This window comes from Euleptes europaea, chromosome 15 (assembly GCF_029931775.1).
Source record: "Euleptes europaea isolate rEulEur1 chromosome 15, rEulEur1.hap1, whole genome shotgun sequence".
Taxonomy (NCBI): domain Eukaryota; kingdom Metazoa; phylum Chordata; class Lepidosauria; order Squamata; family Sphaerodactylidae; genus Euleptes; species Euleptes europaea.
Window position 1 is genome coordinate 31,107,344 of NC_079326.1, and position 12,808 is coordinate 31,120,151.

Genomic DNA, 12,808 nt, shown 5'->3' on the forward strand with positions numbered 1-12,808 from the left:
AAGATGCCTGTAGAGCCCAGAACGAGAACTAGCTTGGTCTCTGTTGCTCCAGAGACTAGGACACGGAGTAATGGATTTAAACTAATAGAAAAAGCGATTCCACCCAAACATTAGGAAGAACTTTCTGACGGTGAGGGTTGTTCGATAGTGGAATGCACTGCCTGGGAGGGTGGTGGAGTCCCCATCTTTGGAGGACTTGAAGTAGAGGCTAGATGGCATCTGTCGGGAGTGCTTTGATTATGGGATCCTGCATTGCGGGGCGAGGGTTGGGGTCACTAGGGATGTGGGGGGGAGGTAGTTGTTAATTTCCTGCATTGTGCAGGGGGTTGGACTAGATGACCCTGGTGATCCCTTCCAACTCTTATGATTCTATGACTCCACTCAGCAAAGTGGGAAGCTTTCTCTAGCTGAAGAAGCCTTCCTCTGACGGAAGTAGATTTTCCACCAGCAGAAGAGCTTCTTCCACTGGAGAAAGGCTCCCTTAAGCAGAAGGAAAACAAACCATTGCTAAACAAAGAAGCGGGATACAGACCAACATTCTAAAAAGACCATTTCAGAGCCTCTTACCTGGCAGACATGACAACATACAGCCTCAGAGCAGCCCTTACATCACTGCGTTTTCAAACCATGCCCACGGAGCTCCTTACAGGCCATTTTTTAAAAATACCGCTGTCTCAACGCATTTGTTTATGTGGGGCTTCAGTGGAAGATCTCCCCCATTATGTTCTGGCCTGTCCTTTATATACTGAGCCCCGGAACAGGTTTCTGGGAAACATTCTTTTAGGGTCACAACTGTCATCTGATGTTGACAGATTGATCTATTTGTTGTCAGATAAGGACCCGTATATTTCCAAAAGAATGGCACTGTATGGCCTGGTGGCCAAGAAAATCAGGGCAAAGCAAACCATGAAAGGTGGCAAAGCTGGTTAGAGCCAAATGGGTGTTTATCAATTTTTATTTTTATTTTTGTATTCTTTTAATGATTCTGGTTTTGTATATTTTAACCTGTTACTATACTGTTTTAGATTGTAATGGCCTATGGCCTTATACAATAAACTTGATTGACTCACTGACCAATGTACTGCATTTCGCCTCAGCAAGCGTGCCACAACTCAAGCATCAGGTTTTGCATGATGTCACTGCAGCGCGCACTGCAGTCTATGTGGCATTGTGGCTACCAGCACAATTCCACTGTCATGCCTTGTAGTGGTTTTGCCCTAGTCAGCAAGAAGTACACATGTGACTATCCCAGATGCAACCAACCAAGGCCAAAAGGTCTTTTTCCTCTTCTCAAGGAGCTCACAAATATCTGCTGCCTGCAGGGTACAATCATCATGTTTTGGGGCCTTGAACGAAACAGTAACATGCCCTACCCCTTCTCTGACTCTATCCCATATATACAATCTTATAAGCCATCAAAGTAGCATTTACATTATATTCTGAAATGTTTCAAACCATAAAACCTGCTGTCCAAGGAGGGCCTTCTCTAGAGCCCTACAACATGTACTATTCACACATACACAAATGCCTGGGCCATAACAGCCTGTATCACATGTGCCAAAGGCTGGCCAGCCGCAGTTTTAATTTAAACCATGCATAGCATAGTATGATTAATATCATTGCTACAACATGACAGAAAAGCCACTGGGCAACCTCACACCACAGAGGGGCTGCCATGCAAAGCACCAATGGAACCTCTGAGCTCCATCCTCTGAGGGTGGATTATAGAAGGGGCAGGATGCTCTCCAGTCATTGCCTAAAACAGCAAAGGCAGCTTCATCTACGGACCAATCCTACGAAGAGCTCTACTCTTCTAAGGTCAGTGCAGTCGGTGGGCTTAGAAGGGTGTTAACAGTTTAGGGTGGCACTGTTAATCTCTCATTCCTGACTTCCCTCCTTCCCAATATTTAGCACCTTCCCACACCTTCTTTAAAACTGTGCATAATAAGTATTATTGTGTTACTGTTAAAAGATTAACAACATAGAGAATGAATAAGCAAGTAAAAATCTAAGAGGATTTATTATTAAGAGGCTAGAAACTTCACATAAAAGAGTTTATAAGTAGGATAGAAAAACTATTGTAATTTTATCAAATCTTTGAATGACCACCCAGAACCTTTTTTTCTTTTCTATGTGTTGTTTTGTATTGTTTTCTATTTTTTTCTATTTTTCTATTGAAATTAAATAAAAATTTTTTTTAAAAAAACTGCATAATAAATATTCTTTCGTTTTACCCTCTGGTACAAGCTGGCTTAGCAAACAGAAGAAGTGCCCTCTAGTGGATGCTAGAGAATCTTTCAAAGCAACTACAACTCACGAAACATCCTCAAGAACTGCATGATGTTATCGGAGGATTACACAGCATCCTTTCAGTATTTTAAATGCAACAGAAAAACCAAGACAGAAAGAGGGACGCCTGCTCACCTAAATCTGCTATGCAGCACTGTCCGTTCTTCTTAACCAGGATATTCTTACTCTTCAAGTCTCGGTGCGCAATGGCCGGTTTTCCTTGGGTCCCAAATATCTCTATGTGCAAATGTGCAAGGCCACTAGCAATAGACAAGACTATTCGGAGGCAACTGACTGTGTCCAGTGTGGTTAGCTGGAGATAGTCGTACAAAGAGCCCATCTCGTGGTAGTGTGTGATTAGCCACAACTGAGTGCTGGAATGCCTGGAAGTCATGTCCGAGGCAATGAAGCCTGAAAGGAAAGAAGAAACATATGTGTGGGGTGGGTATCAGGTGGTCAAGTCAGATACTCCCTACACATACACACACTATTAAGCCAGCTGTAAAATTATACCCCGCCCCCCGCCCAACAGCACTGCTGGCTGCTTGTTGCCTTGGCAAGGGACATAAGCAGGCCATCACCAAATTAGCTTGTCTCCCTTGCATTTCCTAACATAATCAGGGATTCCTTCCTCTCAAAAACCCATTATCAATACCATATCCCCTCAGTTCTCAAACTGAGTCTAAGACTTTGCATATAACGTATCTAAGGCAAGTTTCCTCAAGAAGAATTATTAGGCACCCCCTCTCCCCAAATTTTCCCCTTCCCCAGTTCCTGACTAGACATGTAAATAAACAGATTCCATGTGTATGTTTGTCAATCACAGCAAACACAAATAGGAGTCTTGTGGAATCTTAAAGACTAAGGGATTGATCAGGGCATAAGCTTACAGGGGTTAAATTTCACTGACTTAAGTTTATGATTCAACAATTTCAATATCTGAGCCAGTCTCTCCCCATGTTAAAAAGTTTTTTTAATAGTCAAATATGAGAAGTGACTCAGCTACTGATATCCACTCATCTCTGACACAGAACCGAAATTCAAAAAGTGTGGAGAGAAGAACAGGGTCATAAACCACACAACGTGCTTTAAGGCTTCAAAAGGAACAAAATCCCCATTCGATCTGGAGGCACGGTCTTTTCCATCAGATGTTTTGTCATGCTTTTGATAGAGAACTTTACGTTGCAACAGGTTAGACCACAAAGAATTTGTGAGTCTTTATAGTGTGCCACAAAATTCTATTTTCATTAGGAGCAGATGTACACAGTTGTGTGTGTGCGCGCCATCAAGTTACAGCTGACTTATGGCGACCCTGGAAGGTTTTCAAGGCAAGAGTGTCAAGAAATGATGCTTTTAATTGCTTGTGTAGTCAGTTTCCTACAATAGTTGAGGCTTTGGGCCTAGATGAGACGACAGTTTGATATCAATGGGTAGCAGCTGGAATGCAGATTGATTTGCGACTAAGAATGGTTCCATCTGGGACAGATAAGCTTTCAGGTGTTTGTGGAATCCTCCCTAAATTTTCACCATGGTTCAGCACCTAATTGCATTCCATCTAATTAGCCAAACTTTATTGCTGTCACCAGGACAGGATAACAGGCTGATGGACTGCAGCCACCTGCTTCTTGTTTTTCCAACCTTCTGCCGTTTAAGTTAGATGGTCAAATAATGGACACATTAATAATTCAGAACTTCTCTTGAATTCTGATTGGGTCTTGAGCTCCACTCAATTTAGAATTTTGGGAATAAGTATCAGGCTTTTGCCTATGGACAGACATGTTGTCATGGATGCCATGCTGGCCACTATGGCACATCAAACTAATGCTTTATTTTGTAGGCCGGGAATGCTGTCTGAATTGGCAATTTGATGCTGAAGGAGTTCAGCTTTTGAGAGAGATCTTTTGAAACACTTGTAAAATCTAAGCCTTTTTGAAACTGCCTGTTTTGCTTAAAGCCTTTCTTGTTTTGCTTCGCTGCTTGTGTTATTTTCTGTATCCTGCATATCTTTTAAAAAATAAAATAGTTTAACTTGATTCTTGGGTGTCCTTTTGACTTGGGAACAGCTCCAATCTAAATCTAGTACCTTGGACCTAGGTGGCACTCCTACCAGAAACTCTTTGAGAACTCACAAGGGAAGCCCCTGGCCCAACCGGAAGTGATTCCGGTCAACCTGGCAGAGAACCAGCCTGTACGGTTACAGTACACAATGTCCAAAATGGGAACCTATCCAAAGGAGGCACTGGAGGGCCCTGGAGGACCCTGGGAAGAACATCGTGCTACTGGCAGAGGCCCAGGGCAGGCAAGCTCTTGCTCCCACTCCTACAGTGGACTGCCCAAAGGCAGCAGGAGCACAAGGACAGAGGTGAACAGGTTTGACACAGGTTTCTGACACAACAGGTGTTGTCCTGAGAGCCCTTAAAGGAGCACAGCAAAAAAAGGGGGGGAGCTAATGATGAGGCAAGCATGCATTGTGCCTTGGAGGCAGGGCCTGGGTGTTTGGTGGGTCCAGAACTCTGAAGACAGTGAGCACTCTGGCAGTGACAAGATAATTCAAGAAAAAACTTTAAAAAAATTTGAAAGGTAAAGGTAGTCCTCTGTGCCAGCACCAGGTAATTACTGACCCATGGGGTGACGTCACATCCCGATGTTTACTAGGCAAACTACGTTTACGGGGCGGTTTGCCATTGCCTTCCCCGGTCATCTACACTTTACCCCCAGCAAGCTGGGCACTCATTTTACCAACCTTGGAAGGATGGAAGGCTGAGTCAACCTTGAGCCGGCTACCTGAAACCGACTTCTGTCGGGATCGAACTCAGGTCGTGAGCAGAGCTTTTGACCGCAGTACTGCAGCTTACTGCTCTGCGCCACAGGGCTCACTTAAAATAAAAGCCATGCATTTATAAGGTGCACCTCTTGCAATCTTCTCGAGGGATCACGTTCAAGAGTACAGCTTTTCTAACAGAGAAACGGATGCCTGGGGTGGGGGGCTCGGTCCTGTCTTATCTGACACTCTGAGAATAGGTTTTACTTAATTTGGTTAAATGCAAGAGAAATCGAGGTTGTAAGAGAGACACAGAAAGGGCCGCTGTGCCTAGTATTCTCAGTTGCCCCACTCCCACTCATGTACAACGTGATACCATTACCTAAAATGTTTTCATGCCTCAGTAACACTGTATTATACAATTCTGTTTCCCTGAACCAGGACTTTTCATCTCGGGAAGAAAAGATCTTTACAGCAACGCTTTCCCCTTGCCATTGTCCTCTCCAGACCTCTCCATATCGACCTTTCCCTAGAAAAAAAGCAAATAGTACAAAAGATTGTATCGGTGGATTTCATAAGCTGAGAAAGAGTACACTTCGCACTAAGATTAAATCAAAGACATACAATTTAATTCAAAGCCAAAATGATGTGGATTGTTACTTGGGGCCTGAGCATTGTGAAGGTTTTGCATTTAAGCAGGGACCCATGCCTCAAACATACTAAGAACCCCTGCATCCCAAAAGCATCTCTTTCACCAAAGAGCACCCAAGGCTGGGATTGGAAGGCAGTTCTTTTATTCTAGGATCGATCTACAATGTTTCAGCCAAATCTCAGTCTAAAACCAAGACTGTGGTAGCCGTCAATAGGACTGCAGTGTTAATCGTAGTGCAATGAACATAGAAAGCTGTCTTATACCAAGTCAGATCATTTGTCTCTTTGCCCAACATCATCTACACTGACTGAAACCAGTTTCCCATACCTGAGCACCTTTAATTATAGATTTCAGGGACTGCATGCAAGACCTTAACAGATGAAACATGTACCCTACCACTGAGCTATGGGTAACACGTGCTCTACTACTGAGCTATGGCCTTACATCCAAGATACAGAGAGTCGCGTGAAGACTCTCTAAGAGATCCACCCATGAAACACAAGATTTAAGTCCAGCGGCACCCTAAAGACCAACAAGAAGACAGGGTGCAAGCTTTCAAGAATCAAAGCTCCCTTCATCACATACATCAGACCTTTGAATCTTGAAAGCTGACAGCCTCGAAATCTCATTAGGTGCTGCTATACTCAAATCTTGCTCTTCCACTGCAGACCAATACAGCTTGCCCACCTGAAACTATCTACATTAAAACATAGTGGGGCCTGTTTGGTACATAAAGGCCACAACAGAAATCTGCATACTGATGTATCTAGTAAAAAGCAGCAGCACTGAACATGAGGGTAAGACGTGATCTGCATGCCGCAGACCCATGGTTCGACCAACAGTCAAAAATAAATTTATCTTCAGTGCAATGCCACCTGCTGTCTTTGGCAGCAATACAGGTCTGAAGCTGGTATCATTTCTTTACCTCATTTCTGGCACATGTTCATCAGTAACAGGTGTAATCCAGGGTAACAGGATACATGATACCTATGTGGCATTGATGTTATATCGAACAGACTTCCTGTCCAGAGATTCCACCGGCAAGCCGATACAGAAGTAACATTTGGCCTCTTAAACAGATATTCACTAGCTCACAGGAAGATCCAGTACCAAAATACAGACGTGCAGGAGTAACTTGTAGGGAAAGGTCACCAATTAAAAGGTAAGAATACTATTAAGGCATTCTGATAACTCCTAAGTATTGCGGACACTTGATAGAATACCAGTGTTTAACAAGGTTTAACACTGGTTGATCATCATTTTTCTGCACCATTTGCACTCAGAATTTGTTAGACTTGCAGATTTTATTTACTGTACGCATTATGCAACAGGCAGGATGCTTAGCCTCAGGGGCTGCTCCCTGCGCAGTGAGTCAGTAATCAGATTTAAAATATATATTATACATATATACACACATACACTCTATATCCCACAATCCCCTTGACCAAAATTCAGGAGGCAGCTTACAACCAGTGGCCTAGAAGGGCAACTGAAAAGACTAAATTCAAATGAACAGTTACTAACCCACACACTCCAACAGTGTAATCTGGCGAGCAACTGTTCTTTGTACGAGGAAGGGAAGACCAGAGCCACTCCCGGAGGTACAGGAATGGTCCAGTAAGTCCTGTGGAGAAATAAGATTAAATGCTTTGGTACCAATGTTCAAGCAGAGCCGGAAATAACACTCTCACTTTCAACTTCGCCATATGGAAATTGCCGCTAGTGAATTACTTTGCCGCTAGGATGAGAAACTAATATACAAGCAGATGAGCATTTCTTCCACACCTTTGGCTTGGCTCCTCCAGAGCATTTTCACAGATCACATGAACACATGAAGCTGCCTTATACTGAATCAGACGCTCGGTCCATCAAAGTCAGTATTGTCTACTCAGACTGGCAGCGGCTCTCCAGGGTCTCAGGCGGAGGTCTTTCACATCACCTACCTGCCTAGTCCCCTTAACTGGAGATGCCAGGGATTGAACCTGGGACCTTCTGCATGTCAAGCAGATGCTCTACCACTGAGCCACAGCCCCTACCCCAAATAGATGGAAGGAATTTTGCCTGTGGAGCAGAACTTTCTCCCTGACCGGCATTTTCTGGACCATTTTGGGCTGTGGAGGATCGGTGGGAGGGAAAGAAGGTCACATTCCATGGTTGAAAATTGTATCAGTAAAAAAGCTCTGGTAGCTCCAAGTCATTCAATGATAAATACGAACGTGCTGGGATACTGTTCAACCAAATGGGCAAGTACAGCTCCTAATGCACTTATTATCAATTGCATTTATATCCCGGCTGCCTCCCATCAAGGGACACAGCATGGCATGCAGAGAGTCCACATCTCCCATCCATAGTCTCCCATAATCTCCTGTTCAGGCCATGCTGAGATTTGTTATCTTCACCAATCTTGATCTGACTTGATTTATTAGATTTATATGCCGCCCTTTCCTGGTCAAGCCAGGCTCAGAGCAGCTAAAAACCTTATTAAAACAATTTAAAAACAATTCAAAGGTATACAAGGAGAAGAAGAAGAATTGGTTTTTATATGCCGGCTTTCTCTACCACTTAAGGAAGCCTCAAACCAGCTTACAATCACCTTCCCTTCCCCTCCCCACAACAGACACCATTTGAGGTAGGTGAGGCTGAGAGAGCTCTAAGAGCTGTGACTAGCCCAAGGTCACGCAGCTGGCTTCAAGTGCAGGAGTTGGGAAACAAATCCAGTTCACCAGATTAGCCTCCACCGCTCATGTGGAGGAGTGGGGAATCAAACCCGGTTCTCCAGATCAGAGTCCACTGCTCCAAACCACCGCTTTTAACCACTACACCAAGCCGGCTGTTAATGCTGTTCATAAATACAGTCATGAACAGCATTAAAACCAGGCACCCGTAATTATAGCAGCCACCGGTACTTCCACAAAACAATAACGTATAACGATAGCATAAGCAGCAATTACACTTTTTCAATTTGTGGGAAAAGCAGAGGGGAAGGAGAGGAAGGGGAGATCAGCCAGATGGAAAACCTGTCAGTTTTACAGAATTGCTTTAAGTCCCACAGGGCCCGAACCTTACTGGGTATTGCGTTCCACCAGGCTGGACAGCCGGATACCTTTTGGGCCAGGGATCCTGTGGCACTATCAAGCCTTTTAACCAACCCAATTACTAGTATCCATAATTTTTTTTAAAAAAATTACAGCGGCCTAATTGTTGCATGCAATGAAATTCCAACTACTTTTAATGTCACCATTCCTTATTTTAAACTTGGGGTACCTTCCTGTGAACAATGAATCTTGTAGAAAATTCAGGGTTAAATTGGCAAGACCACAAAAGGGGATTTCCGCCCCGCCCCCCTCCGGCGAATGACAAAATTCATTTCCAAAAATGGCAAGCACCATAACTTTAAACTCAAAGAAACGTGCACAGATGCATGCACTCAATAACTGAAGTGTTAAATTCTGTTAATAAAAACCTCTTTTAAAAAGGAACAGAGCTAGCTTTGTGAATACTTAATGTTAAGATGACCGAAATATGATTCTGTCTAACTATCTGTTCATGTTCCAACACAGAACACATTACCCTGCTCTGAAAGCCGCTCCCACTCAGCACAATTTATTTAAGCCACACAAACCTCCAACGAGCTTCTTCTGTCAGGAAGAGACTCTTTTCCTAACTGCATTGTCAGAACTACATGGCATTTTGGAGAGGTGACTTGTTAATCAAAGAGAAACAGTGTGAAATTCAGCGAACACCACTTCAGGCCATGCCTGGAGAAAATACACTTAATTCCTGAAAAGGAAAGCTGTTCTTTAACAACAAACCTTTAACAGAACTTCAGCAGCCAAAAAAATAAAATAAATGAACTGCCAATATTCTGCTTTTAAAAACCTAACAAAAACCTTTGCAAAGCCTCAGCGGTGACTGAAACCTGACACTTCTAAGCTGTCTATTTCAGCTTCAGCACAGAGTAACAGCCAGTTCTTGAAGCCGCTCATATTCAGAAAAACCGAAGTGTTGAGAACTTAAGCACTGTTATACAAAGTGGCGTCAACCTGGCAGCCGTACACCCAATATAATCTGCCAGTAAGATGCTAGCCGAAATCCTCTAGGTATGTCCACAAGGTGGCAGCATTTGAATATCCCCCAAACTATTTTTTTTAAACATTTGAGAACATTCCAAAAGAACAATGATTAGTTGGAGTAAATGAGGAGGATCCATTCGGGATGTACAACAGTATAGGTCCTTGTACCACATCAGATAGAATAGATATCCAACAATCATACTTGCAGTAGGCTTTCTCCGCTGCCACCCCCCCACCCGCGCATCTTACTACTTATTTTCACTCTACCTGAAATACTGGGATACCTGCAAGATTAAATGGAACTCAAAACACCACCATGCATTTTGCCTGAGTGTATCTGTAACTATATTAATTTAACATGATTCTAAAATCAGACATTTTTCTAAGTGACACTGGTAGATAAGATTATGGATTTTGCTTCTCAACAAGGGACCCCTGAATAAGTAAGAAGTTATATGGTGCAGCAGAAACATTTCTTGGGGTGGGGAGCAACTAAGTTGTGCAGGGAAACACTGACAAACATCTGACAAGGGCTGGGCGCATGGCCAAGTCCAATGCTGCCAAATAATGATCATTAGAACAACAAAAGAAGAGGAGGAGGAGGAGGAGGAGGAGGAAGAAGAAGAGAAAGAAGGAGAGTTGGTTTTTATATGCCGACATTCTCTGCCACTTAAGGGAGACATCAAACCGGCTTACAATTACCTTCCCTTCCCCTCCCCACAACAGACACCCTGTGAGGTACGTGGAGCTGAGAGAGAGTAACTTGCCCAAGGTCACCCAGCTGGCTTTGTGTGTAGGAGTGGGGATACCAACTTAGTTCACTAGATCAGCCTCCGCCACTCATGAGGAGTGGGGAATCAAACCTGGTTCTCCAGATCAGAGTCCACCGCTACAAACCACTGCTCTTAACCACTACACCATGCTGGCAGGTATGATGTTTATATCTCATTACAGAAAGGAGTCAGTGTTTTCATTTCACTTGTAATGAATGTGCACATGTGGCCCGGTGACCTTCACTACCAGTGACCGCTTGTGTTTTCCAGTTTGGGGATGCCTGCAAAAGGAAGTAATGTAGTATCATCGGCATTATCTCAAATTGTTAATGTTCCTCCCTCCAATTTTACTCCACCTTCATCTAAATCTAGTCCAGCTGCCCTAATTATATGTTCTGCATATAGATTGAAGAGCCTGAAGAGATAGGGAGATAAAATACATCCTTGTCTAACACCTTTGCCAACTGGAAACTACATACATAAAATACAGAATACAATTACATAAAAACATATGTCAGTATACCAACCTTTATGACTGAGTTTAAAATGGTGTTTATCAAATATAAAAGAAAACTATGCAGGTTATGTGTTTTCAACTGGGTTGTATTCCCAGCGATGTATTAAGAGTTTGAAAATGTTAAAAAAAATACTGTTTGCACTTTCTATGTATTCCCAGCAATGTATTAAGAGTTTGAAAACGTTATAAAAAATACTGTTCGCACTTTGTTTGGCCCCTTTAGCTGTGAAGACGTCTTCCAACCATTTATTAGCCGTGGTATCCAAAAACCCTTTCAAAGCGATGTTTTTATAACATTTTCAAACTCTTAATACATCGTTGGGAATACAAAGTGTGGTAACCCCCACAAGATTGAATAAGTCAGAAAATTTTAATTTCTTTTATAAAACCTCTTGAATTGGGAGATATTGAATTCCTTCCCTGTAATTCTGCAATAATCAAAGTATCCCAGTCATAAAGATGTCCTCAAATCTGAATACATTCAACAGTATAAATTGTTATGTCTCCCATCTGCAGGGTCCCCAGCTGCTCACTGCTGTCATTTGACAGGGCAGACGTGGACCTCAGCAGAACTGCCTCCCCTCCCTGCCATCTTTCGATAAAGTCCTTAAAGGTTTAGGAGCAGCTTTGTGCTGAACTCAATCCTTTCCGAAGGCTCAGAGCAATATCTACTTCCCATTCTAGGGCATGAGCCAACAGCTACACGGCAGACTGTACTCCCGCGCCCGAGAGCCGCATTTCCCCATCCCCAGATTCTACCTGCTGAATTTCTAGCTGCTTGTAACATTTAAAAAGGAATTCAAGTTTTCCACTACAATATGCAAAGCTTAAAATGACATCCAGATGGGGTCTTTTTTGGGGTCTTAAACCTAGAAAACTGTCTTTCCCAGATTCCAAAGACACGCATACACACAACCCCACCCCCAAATGGTTCCAGGCACTCTTACGCCTGAAAGGAAAGAATCTTTAAACGTCAGCTCTTCAAATAACACACTGGGTGAATTCCATGGAACAACACAAACAGAGGCAACTTGTAACTTTTCCCCCCAAATAAGACGACATTGACCCACAGTTGTGTGGAAAAGCCCGTTTCAAAGCTTGGCCAAATCAGATGCATATGTGGGGGCTTTGGGGGGGGAGGGGGTAGCACATGAAACTGAAGTTAAATGGGGGGGCCCCTCAGAATTCCGAGCGTCAACACAAGAGCTTAATCATATTTACCTTTCAGCTGAGGATTGTGGACAGGATTCCTGGCAGTTTGAGACCTACCACCTGCCTGTATGACCCTTTCCCCTCCTGGCTCCTTAAATCTGCCGGGGGAGGGGGCTGGTGGACTGGGTCTGAGAGACAGTAAACCCCTCCTGAGAGAGGGGGTAGTTGCTCCTGCCTTGAAGCAGGCAGTGGTGTGTCGACACCTAAAAAAACCTACTCTGGACCCTGGAGAGTTGAATAACTACTGTCCAGTCTCAAATGTACCATTCTTGAGCAGTAATACAACAGGTGATGGCTAGCCAACTTCAGGGATTCCTGAATGAAGCGGATTGTTCTGATCCAATCTGGTTTCAGGCCTGGTTTTGGGATATAAATAGTCTTGATCGCCCTGGTGAATGACATGTGCAGGGAGACCTCTTGCGGAGGTCTTTCACATCATATACCACCTAATCATTTAAGCTGGAAGCACAGGGGACTGAACCTGAAAGCCAGCGTGGTATAGTGGTTAAGAGTGGTGGACTCTAATCCGGT

General features: G+C 43.5%; 1 protein-coding gene and 1 non-coding gene across 2 annotated transcripts in view; both read right to left on the bottom strand.

The window, feature by feature from the left end:
* Positions 1 to 12,808, bottom strand: part of ACVR1 (activin A receptor type 1) — a 98,742-nt gene that overhangs the window by 16,868 nt on the left and 69,066 nt on the right. The window contains exons 5-7 of the mRNA XM_056861256.1: positions 7,227 to 7,326; positions 5,433 to 5,579; positions 2,425 to 2,700 (exon numbers count right to left, since the gene is read on the bottom strand). Coding sequence (XP_056717234.1) covers positions 2,425 to 2,700; positions 5,433 to 5,579; positions 7,227 to 7,326 — 523 coding nt within the window. The remainder of the gene's footprint in view (positions 1 to 2,424; positions 2,701 to 5,432; positions 5,580 to 7,226; positions 7,327 to 12,808) is intronic.
* On the bottom strand, positions 7,664 to 7,735 carry TRNAV-GAC (transfer RNA valine (anticodon GAC)). The gene has a single exon. It is a non-coding gene; the product is annotated as a tRNA-Val (tRNA).